Here is a 19,976-nt window from a genome sequence, read left to right on the forward strand (position 1 = left end):
CACAGGTCTGTCATTGCTTAGTAATGTTGACTTTAGGTTGGGCTGAATAGCAGCAGGGTCAGCTGGCTGTCCTGTCCTGCATCCTGATGCCACGTCAGGAGAGCTGCCTGCGTCGAACCTCCGGTTCTGCAGAGTGAAGCAAATGCGTAAAGTAAGAGGCACAACGTGACTGACAGGCCGCTCGACCAATCAGAATACGCCATTGAAGACGGGCAGTTGGCTTTGAGTCAGTGAAAACAGAGGAGGCGAGGTCTACATCTGACAGGCTACCCGAGCGGCTGTAACTGTAGACATGTGTGGTGAGTACTGAATACGTTTAACATTTATGTTCATTTGAAAGTACCAGTAGCTTATTTCACATTTACCAGAACAGCAGTCTGAAATACAGCTAGCATCGTTAGGTTAGGCTACAGGAGCTAGCGTTAGTCAGTTGAAATTAGCCTTGGGTGGCTAACCTGAGTTAGCCAACATGAGCTGGTGCTGCTGATGCTGTTAGCTAGACAATACATTGCTGTTTTATGTTTTCCCGTAACGCTTTTTGTGTATTTTAAGTTAACAGTGCTAAGCACTGTTCGCATATCTAGGAGTAATGGTAATAATGATTCTTCCTGCTAACGCAGCTTCCGTGGTGTGTGGGGACCATCGTCTCACGTCCATCGTGTAACTTTCTACCTTCCACTAAACCTGTCACTCCAATGTGTTGGTTTATTGTTAAATGTTTGGCCTAGCTGTGAGTTAATATTGCCATTAGGTTATATTTGGAGTCGTTAATACTTTTTGTGTTTTAAAAGTTAAAGCTTGAAAATAAGTGCCCATTGATGCTTGATGCAACACTCGTGCACTTACGTTGAAATTGTATTGAATGCACCTGGAAAATGATTCCCTTTGTCATGATCAGTTAAAATTAGTTGAGATGCTCTGCTAGTGTCTGTCCCACATGGTCTGGTCTCATAGACGACACCTCTGTCTCCTATCACTGTCACTACAATCTTTGATTACACTTATCAGAACAGATAGACTCACATTAGTTGGTATTCTCAGGATATAAAAACAAATGGCCCTCTGGCTCCATTAATATAGAGATGCATGGGTTCGTTTTGCTCTGTTAAACCTATTTCTTAAGCAACGGTTGGTGTAGTTTTTGCCTGCCTGCTACAACACTTTTCCTTGATGATTTTCTCATCCCTGCATTCCCTCAAAACCTGCTCTTCTGAATGAATGCTCTGTTGAACCAGATGGCCCTCTCTGGCTCCATATCTGCATAGATCTGTGGGCTGTATTTCATGCCTCCCTTTGGCTAATTTAGGTGACACTGCTGTCAGTGTAAGTCATTTGCTGGATAAAGATTGCGACGGTTGTGGAATGCATATCTGTGCAGGGAAGACCGCTGATTATTGCTGGAATTTGTCATTGAAACGCTTAAGTCTTGATTCCTGTGGACTTGTGGTTGTAGCATAATAGTGCTCAAGTCAGTTTTGTAATTGTACATGGAAAAATTTAAGGCAAGGCAAGTTTATTTGTATAGCACATTTCAACAACAAGGTAATTCAAAGTGCTCCACATAAAACCATTAAAAGCATCAAAACATAAGGCAAAAGAAAAGGAGTTTTAAAAACAATTAAGAACATTCATTGAAACACTAAAAAGCACTGTAAGAAAATAAAATACATTAGTAAAATGCAGGAAATTGATTAACTTTGTTCCAGATATGTGGAGCAGAAAAACTGAACGCTGCTTCTCCATGTTTAGTTGTGACTCTGGGAACAGAAAGTAGACCGGTCCCAGACGAGCTAATGGGTCAGGATGGTTCATGAGGAAGCAGCAGATCAGAGATGTATTTTGGCCCTAAACCATTCAGTGCTTTATAAACCAACAGCAGGATTTTAAAATCAATTCTTTGTTGGACAGGAAGCCAGTGCAAAGACCTCCGAACTGGAGTGATGTGATTTACTTTCTTGGTGAGGACTCAAGCTGCAGCGTTCTGAATCAACTGCAGCTTTCTGATTGACTTTTTACAGAGACCTGTAAACACACCATTACAGTAGTCCAGTCTACTGAAGAGAAATGCACGGACAAGTTTTTCCAAATCCTGTTGAGACATAAGTCCTCTAATCCTTGATATATTCTTCAGGTGATAGTAGGCTGGTTTTGTGATTGTCTTGATATGGCTGTTCAGGTTGAGGTCTGAATCCATAACTACACCTAGGTTTCTGGCTTGGTTTGTGGTTTTTAACATCAGTGATTGAAGCTGAGCGCTGACTTTCAATCGTTCGTCCTTGGTACCAAAAACAATTACTTCTGTTTTATCTTTGTTTAATTGAAGACAATTCTGGCACATCCAGCTGTTGATTTGTTCAATGCATTTACCCAGCTCTTGTATGGGATTATAGTCCCCTGGTGATATAGGTATGTAGATTTGTGTGTCGTCTGCATAATTATGATAACACACTTTGTTGTTTTCCATAATCTGAGCTAGTGGAAGCATGTAGATGTTGAACAGAAGAGGCCCCAGTATTGAATCTTGGAGAACACCATGTCATTTTAGTCAGCTCTGATGTGTAATTAGCTACAGACACAAAGTATTCTTGGTCCTTCAAGTAGGATTTTAACCAGTTAAGTGCTGTGCCAGAGAGTCCCACCTAGATTTTTAGTCTTTCTAGTATGTCATGGTCGACCGTGTCGAAGGCAGCACTGAGATCCAGTAATACTAAGACTGAAATTCTGCCATTGTCTGTGTTTAAGTGATGTCTTTGAAAACCTTAACAAGAGCAGTTTCAGTACTGTGGTGCTGTCGAAAGCCTGACTGGAAGACATCATTATGTTGTTATTTACGGCCAAGAAGTTGTTCAGCTGTTGAAAAAACGCTTTTTCAATTATTTTACTTAAAAATGGGAGGTTTGATGTTGGCCTATAATTTTTCATTGTTGCAGAGTCTAAGTTAGCCTTCTTTAGGAGTGGTTTAATAACTGCAGTTTTTAGGGCTTGTGGGAAGACACCTGAAAGAAGGGATGTGTTTACAATTTGTAAAAGATCAGTGGTCATGCAGTTTGAAATATTTTTGAAAAAGTGTGTTTGTAGAATATCCAAGCAGCAGGAGGATGACTTCAGATGTTGAATAGTGTCTTCTAGGCTTCTAAGGTCGATTGAATGCAATTGTGTCATGATATTTGAATGGATGTTATTCAAAGATGCGGACAACACATATCCTGTGGTTGGTGTGGAGGCACTGACTGCTTGTCTAATTTTGTCAGTAAAAAAGGAGGCAAATTGATTGCATGCCCAGGTGGATTGGAACTCAGCAGCTACTGACACTGGAGTGTTTGTTAGCCTGTCGACGGTAGCAAATAAGGTGCATGTATTGCTATTGTTTTTGGTTATGATGTCGGAGAAGTTCCAAATTATAATTGCGAAGTCTCTCTTTATACAAATCACAGTGAACCTGGAGATTTGTTTTTCGCCACCTGCACTCAGCTTTCTGACACTCGGAGATCTTTGCTTACCCGAGACAACCTTCACTTTAGTGGGTGCAATGGCATCAATAACATTTTTAACTTTTATAATTGAAGCCATCTACAAGCTCATTGACTGAGATGCCAGGTGTGGAGGAGAACTTTTGAATAAATAGCTCACTAGTGTTATCAGAGATGTAACGCTTTGTCACAACCTCGGTTTGGACATTTGTGTGCAAGGAGATTGCACTCTCAAAGAAAACACAGAAATGATCAGAGAGTGCAACATCAGTCACAGCAACATTGGAAATGTTTACACCTTTGGCGATGATTAGGTCCAGAGTGTGCCCTCTGTTGTGGGTGGGTCCTGTCACATGCTGAGTCAGATCATAGTTATCAAGGACACCACATAGTTCTATAGACCCTCTGTCCTGGGGATTATCAACATGGATATTAAAATTGCCAACAATAACAACACAGTCAAAATCAATACAGATTATAGACAGCAGTTCAGTAAACTCATCAAAGAAGGTTGCACAGTATGTAGGTGGTCTGTAAATGTTTAGGAATAAAGCTTGAGTGGAATTCAGAGCCACATATTCAAAAGAATTAAAATGACCAAAGGACATCTGCTTGCATTGAAGGGAATCATTAAATAAAATAGCAACTCCACCTTCTTTCTTATGTGCTCTTGTTTCACTCATGAAACTGAAGTTGTGAGGTGTTGATTCAATAAGAACAGCTGCACTGTTATCTTGGTTCAACCATGTTGCATTTAAAAACTAAATGTCCAGTGTGTGCCTAACAATAAAATAATTTATTAAAAATGTTTTTCCTGACAGAGACCTGACATTTAATAAAGCTAAGTTTAATGTGGTTAAAGCTTTATTTGCCCAATTTATTTGGACAGGCTGACGAGGAATGAGTGATAAGTTTGCAGGTTTGCTATTGTTTCCTCGTAGCCTCACCTGTCTTTTTCTATAAACTATCAGGACAGGAATTGAGAAGGCTAGCTGCATACAGGGCTCCGACTTTTCTTGTAGCCTGGGCCCAGAAGATATCAATTATTGCCTTTGTCAGGTAGGGGAGACAGTAGTGAAGGTGGGAGAGGGACACGGCGCTTTACCTTCGCCAATTGTGTCAAAACTGGCTGAGGACTTAGAGTCAGTTGCGGGGATGGGGCTGGAACTGTACGTCGAGGAGTGGAGAGAGGAGTGTGTTTGGTTCCAGCAATGACCAGCTCTTTCATGCGGTCAGTGAACTCCAGGTGGGGGGAGGATGGGGAGAGTGTGAGTAGAGAGGAGGGGGACCTGGATGGAGTCTGGGGGGTGGAAGTAGGTGCTGGGGAGGGAGGTAAAGACTCATCCTCTTAAAGTCTCCAACCTCATCATCAGAGGCGGCCCCTGATGATGAGGTTGGAGACTCCTCCTCTTGGCTGTCGTTAGGCAGGGGCATACTTCCCGTAAGGTCACTACGGCGATGCTGTGTGGTTATCTCTTGTTTAGATTCCTCTTGTCTCTTGTCCTTGGCAGTGGGAACAGACGGGTGACACAGGAAGAAAAATAGGTTAGAGGTAAACCGTTTTACCCCTGACTTGTTCAGGCAAACTCCATGTGCCTTAAAAAGATGTCTGCGCTCCCAGAAAAAGTATCACAGCTTCCTGTATGCACGATGATGTTTTTCACCGTGGGATGGTCAGCCACGATGTCCAGGATTTTGTCTCTCATGTTGAAGACCACATCTTTCGGAAAGCAGAATATTTTGGTATCCTTGCTGCACATCATTCTGACATCTTTTACAGCATAGTCACCAACAATCAGAGTCTCAGGCCCAGCCATTAGCTTTCCCTGCGGCCTTTTACTCTCACATTTACTCTCAGTTCTTACCCTGTTAAGTCAAATTTACAGACTGCAAGCATCTTAAAATCATATTTCATAGTTATAAAGGTATCTTGGACAAAGACCTATTGAATGAGATTTCTTGTGTTACTGTGACACTCCCAAGGTATGAGATCTCAGCTTGCAGAATGTCTATAGATATACTGTACCGATTGTCTCCAAGCTGGCCTTGCCCAGACTGAAATAGCTTTTTATCACTGCTCCTGTAAAACCGGTTTTATGTGCACAATTGAGTTTTTGACTTCTAGTCTAGTAAATAGTAGAGGCTGACATCCCTTGGTAATGCTTCTCCCACTTCGTCACATCTGAAGGAATCTCATTATATTATCGTTGGCTTCAACCTTTACATCTTCATTCTCATATTAGTGTAGGTCAGAAAGTAAATATTATCATGTATTGACTTCAGGTGGAATTATACTGAGATGGTATGACCGTCATGTTTTGGTTTTACGAATTTCACGTACAGATACACAATTCCAAGAATGATATAATGACAGTAGACCACATATTGTTTTCTGTGATTTTTGCACAGATTTGTAAAATCATGTGTATTTTGTATTCAAAATATGCATAATATTGTGATATACTTTTTTTTATTCTTGAAAGGCATTTCAATCAGTCTTTGCTTTCAGCTGCACTTCTAAGAATACTTTTTAAAGGAAGACATAATTAACAAAAAGGTCTGTTTTAGAGGGCAGAGATTATTTACATAGAAACACAGCTCCGACTCTTACAGATTTTGTTCCTTCCTCTTCCCAGGAATCTTTGCCTATCTCAACTACCATGTGCCAAGGACTCGCCGTGAGATCCTTGAGATCCTCCTCAAAGGTCTGCACCGTCTGGAGTACAGAGGCTACGACTCAGCTGGTGAGAGAGATGGAAAAGGCTCTTATCAACAACACACACTTTTTTTTATCTGGCTTATTTCCTTGACTGTCTCTTCATTGTCTGCCTGCAGGACAGTTTTTCCGGTAATGCCACCAATTTTCTGATGGTGTCTACAGCATTACATTAATGCCGCATTGGAATCATCTTATCAGTCACACTTGATGTGTTGTTTATTTTTTAATTAGGAACACAAAGCAAGTCTTTGTGAATAATTGAACAGCCATTATCATGTTGCTGGGTTAGACTTACTGCACCACTAATGGAGTTAATTCACTAACGTCTTTAAAGGTTTTTTTCCATGTATTGGTAAATTGAAGCAGCGTGTTATGTGGAAATTCTGTTCTAACATGAGGCCACAAAAACGGGACGTAATAGCACCATAATATATATTTCTCTAAGGACTTGTGATCACTGTAATTCTCATGCAATTTTTGTTATTTTATTGTATTTTGTTAGGTGTGGGAATAGATGGTGGCAATGGCAAGGACTGGGAGTCGAATGCAAAGTCCATTCAACTGATCAAGCAACGTGGAAAAGTGAAGGCTCTTGATGAGGAGATCAACAGTAAGCCAAGTGCCATGAATCAACCATTACCTAATGATGCCTTGTGGATTTGTCGTTTTGTGTACTGTGGGATACTGAATATTGGTGTTGGTGTTTTAGAGCAGCAAGATATCGACCTGGATGTGGAGTTTGATGTTCATCTCGGCATCGCTCACACCCGCTGGGCTACCCACGGTGTACCAAGCCCAGTGAACAGCCATCCACATCGCTCTGACAAGAGCAATGGTCAGTTGTGTTTAAAGATGCAAAGCTAACTCACTGCACACAGCCAAACAGCTCACTTTTCTGACCTGGTTGCAGGTATCTTGATATCTTAAAGTTTCTGATAATCTTTCTGGTCTGCAGAGTTCATTGTAATTCACAATGGAATTATCACCAACTACAAAGACCTGAGGAAATTCTTGGTGAGCAAATATTTATCATAAACGACGGTATTCTTACAACGGTATACTTTTTCATCACGCTGACAGGAGAAAGGTTTAACTCTCTTTCCGTCCCCGCAGGAGAGCAAAGGCTACGACTTTGAATCAGAGACTGACACAGAGACCATCGCCAAGCTGGTGAAGTACATGTTTGACAACCGGGAGAACGATGACATCAGTTTCGCTACACTGGTGGAACGGGTGACTCAGCAGCTGGTAAGGACCTGCTCATGCACCTCCTGAAGTGATCAGCAGATAAAAGAGTCTGTCTGATGTTTGTTCTTCCACCTGCCAGGAGGGAGCGTTCGCCCTGGTCTTCAAAAGTGTCCACTACCCTGGAGAGGCGGTTGGCACAAGGTACTCTCTTACTGATGCTGTCAAACTGTTAGTTATTGTTGTTCAGTATTGTTGGTTCATAGAGATGTTGCTGTGCAGGAGGGGAAGTCCCCTGCTGATGGGAGTGAGGAGTGATCACAAGCTGTCTTCAGATCATATTCCTGTACTCTACCGCTCCAGTAAGTTAAAACTTCAGTCTGATTTTGTCCATGTTTGATGCAAAAGTGTGACTGAAGCCAGTTTTTCTTTTTTACCCGTAGCCACTAAAGACAAGAAGGGCTGTAGCGCTCTACCCAGGATGGACCAGGACACCTGCTTGTTCCCTGTGGATGAGAAAGCTGTGGAGTACTACTTTGCCTCTGATGCAAGGTGAGCTGATGCCTGTATCTCCACATCCAAAGATATTCCATGTGTCTCACCTTCATCTGTGCAGTGTAAGCGCTGCCCCCTCAAGTTGATGACTCGAATCATTCGTTGGTGATCCCTCCATCGACTTGTCAAGTCGTAATTTTATTTTAGATGCTAGATCTATGAAGATATTTTCCTGTAAACAATTTAAACATAAACACATTTATTGTATATATATGAGTGGTGACGACTTGGACAGAAAAGTTACACCCTCAAAGCATGGTAAACATGCCTGGGTCTGTGTTTCAACACGGGTCTGGCGGGGACACTGACTGAAGACAGTCCCCCCGGGAGAGGGGGGGCCCCATTCCTTCCTGCACAGTGACAAGTCGCAGCGAGCACAAAGTCAGCGAGGTCCGGGCGAAGGGTGCTGTAAAGCTCTTTGTGCTCTCTCTCTGGCCTCTACAGCGCAGTGATTGAGCACACAAACCGGGTGATCTTCCTGGAGGACGATGATGTGGCTGCCGTGGTGGAAGGCCGGCTGTCCATCCACAGGATAAAGCGCACGGCAGGAGACTATGCAGTTCGCGCCATCCAAACCCTGCAGATGGAGCTGCAGCAGATCATGAAGGGTGAGTGGAAGTTCAGCTTTTGGTCTATTCATTTTCTCCCTATCATACATTTCCCCTGCACAAATTTGCAAATAAGTCATTGTTGAACTGCCTTGTAATTTTGTCCCGAACCCTGTTATGATTGTGTAAGTCTTAATGGGAGACTGGCTGACGTCCAGCTCTAAGGCCATCCTCGTTATCCTCCAGCTAGTTACAACCCTTCTGGATCAGTTGCTGCCCCAGGGAAGCCACTGTCATTAAAATGACCACTGAGTTACAGGTTTATTAGCCTCACCTTCCCTGTCTGAGCCCGAGTTGATATATATTGCAGTCAGTATGTAGTAGAGCCGTGAAACACTTTCAGCTTTGTACTCTCGCACATAGGATTTTAAATCAAACAAAGGGTAACGAGCTTTAAGTCTGAATTTTAGCTTTAGTTTGAGAATATTTCAATTTACATCAGATGAACAGTGTAGGGACTGTAGAACTTGTTAGACAGAGTTTCCCAAAGGGATGGTTCCACATTTTAGGGAAATATCCTTAATTGCTTTCTTGTTGTGAGTTGAGTGAAGGCGTGACTGTCATGTCTCAAATCTCATATGGGACTATTTCTTGACGGGGACTTAAAGGTTTTGGAAAGTGGATTCTGTTACTGAGAGGGTCAGACTCCTGTTTCCAGTCTTTCTTTACCAAATGAACTGGCTGTTAGCTATAGCTGCATATATACCCTATAGACCTAACAGAGCTATCAATCCTTTCACATAACTTTAGTATAGAAAGCTAATTTAAAAAAGGTGTAGTTTGACACTTTAGGAAATTAGTTTAAGGGGACTAGGGCTGCATTTTTATTATTATTATTATTATTATTATTATTATTATTATTATTATTATTATTATTACAACACTATTTTTGATATTGACCTGCTGAGACCAACAGTCCAAAAACAAAAAAGGTTACTATTGTATAACAAAAAGGACCAGCAAATTATTATATGCCAGAAGCTGGAACCAGCAAATGGCTAATTGTTGCAGGTCTAACGGGGACTAAAATGTATTGATAAAATGTTTTTTGCTGCTATGTTGTTAAATTTGGGATCTTTGATTAAAAAGGAGTCATGCCTGCATTGTTCATCTAATATGGATGTGAACATTCCTAAAGCTGAAGGACACAATCAAAAATGTACATTTTTGTGTTTCTCCGTGGTCCAGCAGAGGGCAGATGTAAGCTGATATTGGCTGCTCTCGACATTCCTTTGTGGTCCTGTCATTACTCAGCCTCTCTCCTCTGTTTCAGTTTCTGGAGCCTTTCTGCTGAATAACCTAATTTGCATGACCTAAATTGCTAAAAACGCTTGCATGTTTTGGTGTGACAGTTTATTTTTAATGTAAAAACACTCATCTCCCTGATGTCTCGTGTTTGTTTTCCTTCATGTAAGGAATGACTTACTCTGTGGCTCTGAATATGTTAATGTGTATAGCAACAAAAAGAAAGTAACTTCCTACATTTCCAGGACAACCTGATTTATTAGTAAAAGCATTGTAAAGATCTTTTTGCCTCTCCAGGAGCTTGCGGTTTGTGTTTTCAGGCACTTAATGTGTGTCAACAAGACCCTTCTCAGATGACACACTTCATAAAAAGTCTATCACTGTGTTCTTAAGAGGCATTTGCGTTTTACTTTTTTGTACTAGTGTTGTAAATGTTCCCCTGACTTCTGATCCTTCTCCACAGGCAACTTCAGCTCCTTCATGCAGAAGGAGATCTTTGAGCAGCCGGAGTCTGTGGTCAATACAATGAGGGGGAGAATCAACTTCGATGACAACACAGGTTGGTTTTCTCAGTGGCCACTGATGTAATAAAACGTCTATAAATGCACTGTTTTCTTCTTAAACGCATGCATGAACACATGGTTGCCTGTATATCACTGCATGTCATAACAATCATACTTTTAAAACAAGAGAAGTTGAGTTTTTATCCAAGATACAATTGGTTACATTTCTCACTGTGCTTGAGTAGATTTTACTGAGCTACATGCATGTAAAAAAGCTAAATTCCTAAAGTGACTTATCGGCGATCATCTTCTTAAAACATTCTCTCACGTCCTCTTGTTGTCACTTTTTTTTTTTTTTTTTTTTTTTGAGGTGGAAACTAATGAAGCAGAATGATGAGTTGGCTGTTTTGCTTTTCAGTGACACTGGGTGGGCTGAAGGACCACATCAAAGAGATCCAGAGGTGTCGGCGACTTATCCTTATTGCCTGCGGAACCAGCTACCATGCAGGAGTAGCGGTGAGTAGCCACCTCACCAAATGCTTTTTTTCTCTTTCGTGTAAATGGACATAATGGAAACATGTCTGTCTTGCCATCCATATTGAATCCATCAGACCAGTAGGTCATGTCTGTATTGTGGACACAGGTGTGAGTTTCTCTGCTATGAGCTCCGCTGGCTTGTTTTAACAGAATGATGCTGAACAGTGCTCTGTTGCTTTCCCAGACCCGCCAGGTGCTGGAGGAGCTGACCGAGCTGCCTGTCATGGTGGAGCTGTCCAGTGACTTCCTGGACAGGAACACTCCTGTCTTCCGAGACGACGTCTGCTTCTTCATTAGCCAATCAGGTGGGGTGGCCGGTGCTATGTTTCCACTTTCCATCCCTGGGTGCCAATTTATCTCTTTTTGTGTTCATCTTGAGTTTGGTCTCTGCAAAGTCAAACTTGTGCAGTACAGTTGAGTTTTCTGCATCTGTTCTGCTGTAGTCTTCTGTATGGGTGTATGTTTGTTTTGTGTGATGTGTATATTTTTTCAAGGTATATTTTATATTTATATATATATATTTTTCTGTGAAGCTGTTTCAAATCAGTCCCATGTGGTGCAAAACCCATTTCGTAACAAAATAATAAATCAACAATATTTTACTGTCAGAACTGTTACATTTCATGAACTGCTATGTTTTCCTATTACTGCCAATTTTCCAGGGGAGACGGCTGACAGCCTCATGGCCCTGCGCTACTGTAAGGAGAGAGGAGCGCTGACTGTGGGCATCACCAACACAGTGGGAAGCTCCATCTCCAGGGAGACCGACTGCGGAGTCCACATCAATGCCGGGCCGGAGATCGGAGTAGCCAGCACCAAGGTGAGCCAGTTTCTTATATACCCGCAAGCTGCGTTATCTGGGAAATGTCTACAGTATCTACAAATATGCTTTCTTTAGATAAAGGGTCAGGTCGCACAAAATGCAATAACATTTTTAATTTTTATTTTCTACTCTTTACCAGACTTATTGGTTCCAGCTTCTCAAATGTTAATGTGCTTGTTTTCTTTCTATTCTGGAATCGTACATTGAATAACTTTGAGTTTTGAACTTTTGGTCAGATAAGAATAGCACTATGAAGACATCACCTCAGGAAAATGATCCTTAGTTCAGCCCTATTGATGCACACCTGCCAATTGGCTAACTTGTCCCTGAGGGATGATTGCCAATACTTTTGGACAAACCACTTGGTGACAATTTAATGGGATGTAAACAGCTAGCATACGAGCATATGAACATTAGCAGATCCTTCTAACTCACCAAGCCCCACCGAACTTATAGCTCAGTTGAGAAAAACAATGTGTTCCTCTGGTCACAACCACCTGCCCGTGAGTTTGGAGGTGTACCTCACGTCAAATCCCACCATAAATATTTGCATTGATAGATGGCACCTGGGTAAGAGGAAACATACTTGTGTTTTGGGTGAACTGACTTTTTTATGTACAGAGTTTGAAGAGACTGTACACTAATTTGTTGCATCATCTCATAAATGAACTCAACGCCCACTGAATGAAACCCAGAGGAAAACTCCACTGAGTCTGGCCCTGCCTCCTGGAAGCTGACATTTTCCTCCACTCTGAACCCTTTGGGAGTTGACAAAGCCTGATATTCTCATCTCGACTCATGTAAAGCTTGGATCTTTGTTTTTTCTGCCTCTCCCCCCACTCCCTTCTCAAAACCAAAAGGTTTTGCCAGTTTGGACTCCGAGTAGTGGAGCCCCAGCTAGTGGAGAGGGAGAGGGAGGGAGGGAGGGAGGGAGGGAGGAAAAAAAAGCAGGTCTCTCCCTGGCCCAGCCCTTGGGCTTGGCTCAGGGACTCTTGTGCTGCTCCAAAGCCCTGGAGCACGCCTCAGAGACGCCATCATTTACTGCCTGGCTGGCTGGGCCACACACCCACACCCAACTCAACCAAATGCTGCAACCCTGCGTATCAAATCTATGGAGAACATGTATCGCACTCAATTGCTAAGTGACTCCAAATTCATTTATTTGGCATCTACTTTCTTTATATGCTAATTTTAATTGTTTTGTTCACTGGAAAAGGGCTAAAAGCTCTTTTCCAATTCCACTGAACATATTCAAAATGTATGTAATAAGTGTAGACACAATTCTTTAATGCTATCAAAAGGGAAATCCTTCTGGCAGGTCAACTGACTAAATAGAGGAGTGTTTTTTTTTTATTATGTAGCAGTATCTTTTAAGAATGTACAGGGTTACAGAATGTGTTTTCTAGTCCACAACTGTGTCTGTTTGAGAGACTTTGTTTCATCTGTATTCAAGTGGTCATCTTAGCAGGGTTACAGCTGGCATGTTGTGAATGAAAAACATTAAAAGTTGGTGAAAAGAACACCAAAAACCCCACAGTTTACTATGTGGATTACATATGTTGCCACATCTGACCCACCAGCACAGACTGTCAGAGGTCTGAGGGACTGTGGTTAGCGTGTTGTCAGGGGGGGAAAAAACAGTGTGAAGGTTTTACAGCTATTTTCTTGGCACTAGACACTGCCATTTCTGAGTCTGGAGGGTCCTGTGAAATGACTTGGCTTCACTCAAGCACTGATTAAATCTCCCAATTGGGCATGGAAGGCCTCCAAACGTGCTCAGAGATGAAGGAACAGAGAGGGAGTGGGCGGTGATGACGGCAGGCATACAGTCTCCGAACTGCTGGGGCTTTGAGCAGTGACGTTTGCAGAACGGTCAGAGGCTGTGCTCTCTGATGTGATGTTGTGTTATCACAAAGTTCTCCAGGATGAGCAGCACTAGCTTGAATGAGCTCAACTGCATGCATTTTAGTGCTGCTTCGCGAGAAACTAAAACCCACCTCTCCTTCATTTCTCATCTGGTGTAGATTATTTGCTGGAGACAAGAAGCACAGACTCAAAGAACTCTACTAAAAGAGAGGCTTAAATCAGGACCTGGTTGCTGCTCTTTGTTATATTAAGCTGCAAAACAGGAAAACTACTATACCTTCAGTTATCGGGTCACAACAAGCAATGCTGCAATGTCCAGTGGTAGTTGTGGCCGTTCTACGTTCATGCACGGATCATCAGAGTTATAATATAATGCTAACCTTAATAACACATGCAATCTGTTTTTCTTTGCTCTGCAGGCCTACACCAGCCAGTTTGTGGCCCTGATCATGTTTGCACTGTTGATGTGCGATGACAGGATTTCCATACAGCCAAGACGCAGAGAGATAATCCAGGGCCTGAGAGTGCTTCCAGGTAAATCAAGCCCCAAGTATTCTGGTTCAGAATAATAAATTCTGATCACATGTGAGATTACAATGTAAAGGGATGGAAAACAATGATCAAGTACACTTAAAGCCTGTGTTATTTTTGTTGTTTTTTCAAACAATCCTCTTGGAAGAGGAAGCTAAGTGATGAGAGTGGGATCAGAAGAAGAGAGCGCTTTGGGCTGTAGGCCCTCGCGTGCTTCTCTAGATCCAATTCATATGATGGAATGTCCTTAATGGTAAACTAATGAGGAATGTCTGGCCACTCTGCCGCTCCTACTCCCAACATTATGAGTCTGAGACCATATTCCAGCATGTGACACAGTGTCATGTTGACACAGTATTTTATTTAAGATTTTGCGTAATAGTTTTTGTTTTTTGCTTCTTCTCTGCTACATTTCAAAAAAATCCTTCTTCCCATCTGTTTTTCTGTTAGATCTGATTAAGGAGGTCCTCAGTTTGGATGATGAGATCCAGAAGTTGGCAACAGAGCTGTATGAACAGAAGAGTGTCCTGATCATGGGCAGAGGTTACCATTATGCTACCTGCCTGGAAGGAGCACTGGTGAGCAAATACAACCTTCTTTTCCACCAGCTTCGTCTGATTTGTATTTATTTATTTCCTTTCAATGTTTGTCTCTGGAGGGCTATATACAAGTACTACCAGACTGCAAAAAAAATTTTACTTTTAAAATTTATTTTTTTTTAACATTTATATTATAGATAATTGTCTGACTGTATATCTCACTCCTCCTTATTGAATAATGAAATACTGAGCAAAGCAGCTAGTAGTCTTAGAAGAGTAGTGTTACTTGAGAGGTGCACTCTGTCTTTCTGTTTTGAAATGTAAACCATAATGACTAAATGACTATAACGTCAGCATAGCTTTTCTTAACCCATGGGGGGTTTTTCGTCCTGTGTAGAAAATCAAGGAAATCACATACATGCATTCAGAAGGCATCCTGGCTGGAGAGCTGAAACATGGTCCCCTGGCCCTGGTGGATAAACTCATGCCGGTCATCATGATCATCATGAGAGACAACACCTACATCAAATGTCAGAACGCTCTGCAGCAAATTGTTGCCCGCCAGGTAAAACCTACATACTGACAAAATATGAATGTTGTGATATTTAGGAAATATTAAATATCCTGTTGCAGTGGTGAACCCAAGTGATTGACCCCTCAGTCTCTAAAATGGTCAGGAAACATTATGCTGTGGAAACTGAATTAGTCAATTCATTTGACCTCTGATTTTACAAGCGAGTCGTTGTTGGTTTTTTTGCCATTATTGTGATTCAGAACATTTGAAAAAAATTTAAATTCCATATTTGCATTTTAAACTCCCTAAACACTTGATGATTTTCACAGTCTTGTCTGTGCCACACCTCTGATCCTTCACCTCATTAAATACAAGGGAGGGCTCTTTCCAGCATGACATCATTGCTGTCAGTAATCTGTGGCAGATGTGGATTTAAGAAGTGTGAAAATCAACTGAGAGAGATCCAGGTTTGGGACCAAATTGACAGATGATTTGCTTTGTTTGATTTACAGGGCCGCCCCATCGTGATCTGTGACAAAGACGATTACGAGACCGCTAAGAACTCCAGCCGCACCATCAGAGTGCCTCACTGTGTGGACTGCCTGCAGGGCGTCCTGAGCGTCATCCCGCTGCAGCTGCTTTCCTTCCACCTGGCTGTCCTCCGAGGTTACGACGTAAGTACTGTCCCTTCAGGCTCAGCGGTAATTGATAATCATGACTGTTTTACCAGATGAGATTTATTAGCTCACCTGTCACTTAAGACTACAAAATGCAGTGAAATATCAGTTTCTGCGGGTTGCTAATGCAGAGGTGTGTATAGATTGGAAGCTTGCAGTTAAATCACAACTATTATTTTACTCTTGATAAACTACCTTAACCAGAGTAGATTATCATTTTAATTTAAATAATTGACCTGGATTGAATGCATATTAATTGCAAATAGAAGATAGGCTACAATTCTAATAGCTTTACAGTAACAGTAGAAGTCCATTAATATTAAGCCATACAGTAACAGGGTACAAGAGCTGAAATACTGATTAATAACTGAATAATAAATTAGTTTTTTGCTTAAAGTAAATGTCTTATCACTTAATTTTCTTCTCAGAGTACACCAGAATGCTACATTTTAAAGCTCATATTTAAAATAAAATTATCCTGGGGGAGCATGCAGGTATGATTAAAGTCACGAGTAATAATAGATTATGAAGGAATTTTTACAACCCTTTCCGTAAAAATAGAGAGAATGAATGTTAAACGCAACCACTGGAGCCACGTCAGATTCAACAAACGGTCCTTAGTTCAGATAACTGTGTACACATGATGAATGCCACCTGTGCTCACAACAAGGTCTGCGTTTGGCTTTGAGCACCACAAGCTGAGTGTGACATAGTCCCATTAAGAGAAGGCAGACATCTCTATGGCCAATATCTCCAAAACTAGGCATCTCACACCAGAACAGTCTAGATTGATAGATGGCACTACAGGTAAGTGGATAAATATGGACTTTTGGTTTGAGTGGTCCCTGCATGTGGCCCAATGATTTTTGACATTTAGAGGTGAAATGTCCAAAAGTGCTGCACGTCATTATAAGGAACATGCGTTTTTTTTAAATTCAGTGTAATTGTAAGCTATGTGCCCCTGGCTGTGTACCCTTTGACTGCTCTGATGGCAAAGGTGCTGACAACCACCGCCAGAAATAAACAGCTTGCGGTGTTTAAGTGTCACAGTGTTCCTAACTCACTCAAACAAGTAACTCTGGGTTACTTAACGTAACCCCCGGTTCTTTGATAACTGAGTGAGGTGTTTCACTATGGGAATAGCCTCGACATATAGACATATGGAAGACCATGGAAGCTCCAATGACCCCATGTCTGTCAGTGATAGACAGGTCGAACTGTGCTAGGGCCCCGCCCCCTCAAATTACCACAGTCGACCGACCCCTCGCAAATCCTTCTAGACCGAATTCTGGGTCCAAGCATGTAAACGTCCTTACTCTTGCGACGTCACTTGTAAAGGTAAACGCCTCAATGTGTGCACAGATTTGGACGTTTTTAACGGTTGGCAAAGAACACCAACTATGGCTATTATTAGTGTTGTATGTATTATTGTTTCTGTCTCCATTTTTAGATGTAGTTAACATTTTAAATGGGATTGCTGCACTTGACTTCAGAGAGATGTCCTGACAGTGCAGCCCAGTTAGCTCTTGTTTTTATGTCAACAATTATTCATTACCGCACTAAATTGTGTTGCTGTTCTGACAGAGAAGCAAACATTTATGTGCACACAGCTCTGTTGCTCGCCCACCTTCATTTAGTGTCTGAGTGATGAGGAGCAAGGATTTGGGAGTTATTTGTCTGTCAAGCTGCCATATCACTGGTTGTTGTTGTTGTTGTGATTTAGTTAAATCGTACTTGATAGTTTGACCGTAGCATTCAGTCAACAGTAGAAACCTTTCATTACTTGTTGTCCATTTATATGGCTGTTGTTTGTTATGTAGTAAATGACCTCCCTCTGTTTAAATACAGGTGGACTGTCCAAGAAACCTGGCCAAGTCTGTGACCGTAGAGTGAACCGCACCAATCATCACATAACAAAAGCCTGGCGGACGCACATTCAAACGTGTACAGATGGCAAGGGAGCGTCTGTATGCAGAAACCAAGAGAAAACAATGTCCCGTTCATGTATCTTGTGTCATGGCTCTTTGTAATGCAATCTTTTACTCAACAGTTGTGTATCTCACTGTTGCATATTATCTGTATCTCATTTTCTATTTTTCCCAGAAACCTTTTGGCATCATTGTCGTATTATTGTTAGAGAAGCAGTTTTGTCTGTGGTGGCGAGGTCTGGGCTGGCAATGACATATCCTCATCATGCTCTGGGTTTGTGAAGCTAACACCTGACACTGGGAGCATCTTGGAGCTGCTGTTTAAGCCGTTGACTGACAGAAGTTGTTTTAAAGACCTTACTGGCTCTTTTTTTTTTTCCTTTTAGTGCAATGATTTGTAGTTTAGATATTTTTTCTTTGGCAGCTAATCATTTGAAGTGTCTTTACTCGACAGTTGAAGTAAATGACCGTCTTAAATCATTCCAAGCCACAGGTCATCGCTTCTTCTTAATTGTAGCGCAGTTTGCCAGTGTTGACTCAGTTTCTCTCTTGGACTGTCTTCTGAGGACACCGCTTACTCGAAGAAAAGCGTGTTACTATACACTGCTGTCTAAAAGTCTTTGTGTAGGTTATAGAAGCTTGTTCTAGTCTATAAACGTAGGGTTTTGTTTTTAAACTTGGCTCAGTTAATGAGAATAGGCCTTGTTTACTAAGCCACATACACCAGGGTGTGAGATTGTTTTGTTACGTACACTATTTCTGCTTTGACAATTCTCTGTACATTATACTGGTAGTTAAAAACTCTGTGCACACTTAAGTTATTCTTATGCTGACTTTATTGCTAATCACAGGTCTCTAGTTTAGGTTTAAACTATAAACTGAAATAATTCAAGTGAGAAGAAGTTACTAACCTGAAGTAAAAGTTGCACCCAGTTCCCAACCCACACCTTGCCAGCACAACTACTGCAATATTGGGACCATTTGTAGCCATTGTTTCTTTTGTTATATTTTACTTTCTTTTTTTCTTTTTTATTATATTCAAGTTACTCTTTGATTTGAAATGTGAATGTTACTGTCATTTGAAATATACTGTCAAACCAAAAATCTCTACAATGACTTTGGCAGTTGTAAACCAAAATATATATATCAGTATATAGATCTATATACTGATGCAGTATATACCAGCATCAGTACCGTTTGCCTACAATATAAGATGAATATATATATATATATATATATATATATCTCTATCTCTATCCATTCATCCATCTTATATTGTAGGCAAATGGTACTGATGCTGGTAGCTTGTGTTGTATGAAGGCCTAAAAAGGGGCATATACACAGTTTTATGGCAATATGTCTACTATACTACTAATATTGTTATACTGCAGATGTTTATTTAGATAGAAAGTCGTGTGTGTGTGTGTGTGTGTGTGTGTGTGTGTGTGTGTGTGTGTGTGTGTGTGTGTGTGTGTGTGTGTGTGTGTGTGTGTGTGTGTGTGTGTGTGTGTGTGTGTGTGTGTGTGTGCGCCAAATGTCTTTTGTTTCAAACGCCCAAGAAATGTTGTACACATGCAGCTGTGCAGTGAAGAAATAAGACCTGCTTGTATTCTTCTTTACTTCAGGTTTAAAAAATATTGCTTTTGCTTTTGCAATCAAGCCTGAACTTTGACTTTTGCACCCCTCCCTTCCTGAGCCTGTGAACAGGTTTGAAAACTGGACAATGTTGTTACAGGTACTTTTATAACCCACATACATGCTTTAAGCAGATTTAGATTTTTTTTGATTGGCATAAACAAAGGACGCTGCACTGAATCCTAGCAACCTCTGTTGAGTGGGGCACTGTACAGTATATTAGTGGAACTGATGCAATAAAGTGTCATGTAACTTCCCTTTTAATTGTCCGAGCTCATTTGGTGAAAAGGTACAGTTCAGGGTGTGCATGCACAAATCCTGAAATATTGACAGTTGGCCAAACATTGTGCTTGATTACGCTGGTCATCAAATGTCACATTTTATTTTATTAGAATTAAAACAGGTAGTAGAAATCCAGTTACAGACTTAATGTTAAACATGTAGTTTTCTGGTTAGTTTTATGTACATTGTATTAAAAGAGTCCAGATTCACGAAACATTCAGGGTCTGCTTATTAATGATGACAGATCCCCGACGGCTTCAAGTACTTGTATAGCGTAACCAGTCACAGTCTGTAAGGTGGACAGCAATGGTCTGATGCATCCACTCAAAGTCATAATGGTGGAGACGGTGATTCTGAAG

At 41.3% G+C, this 19,976-nt stretch overlaps 1 protein-coding gene across 1 annotated transcript; it reads left to right on the plus strand.

The window, feature by feature from the left end:
- The first annotated feature begins 220 nt into the window (after positions 1 to 220).
- LOC137866762 (glutamine--fructose-6-phosphate aminotransferase [isomerizing] 1) lies at positions 221 to 19,599 on the plus strand. The gene is made up of 19 exons (XM_068702864.1): positions 221 to 299; positions 6,107 to 6,214; positions 6,692 to 6,799; positions 6,899 to 7,024; positions 7,145 to 7,203; positions 7,303 to 7,437; positions 7,517 to 7,578; positions 7,657 to 7,736; positions 7,818 to 7,926; positions 8,374 to 8,537; positions 10,246 to 10,341; positions 10,704 to 10,801; positions 11,007 to 11,127; positions 11,485 to 11,642; positions 13,931 to 14,045; positions 14,493 to 14,620; positions 14,979 to 15,146; positions 15,608 to 15,769; positions 17,621 to 19,599. Exons 1-19 carry the CDS (start codon positions 293 to 295, stop codon positions 17,663 to 17,665), a joined length of 2,049 nt encoding a protein of 682 aa, XP_068558965.1. The 5' UTR covers positions 221 to 292; the 3' UTR covers positions 17,666 to 19,599.
- The last annotated feature ends 377 nt before the right edge of the window (positions 19,600 to 19,976 follow it).

This window comes from Cebidichthys violaceus, unplaced genomic scaffold, assembly GCF_023349555.1.
Source record: "Cebidichthys violaceus isolate CVI_PGR_0920_01 unplaced genomic scaffold, fCebVio1.0.p SCAF_9, whole genome shotgun sequence".
Classification (NCBI taxonomy): domain Eukaryota; kingdom Metazoa; phylum Chordata; class Actinopteri; order Perciformes; family Stichaeidae; genus Cebidichthys; species Cebidichthys violaceus.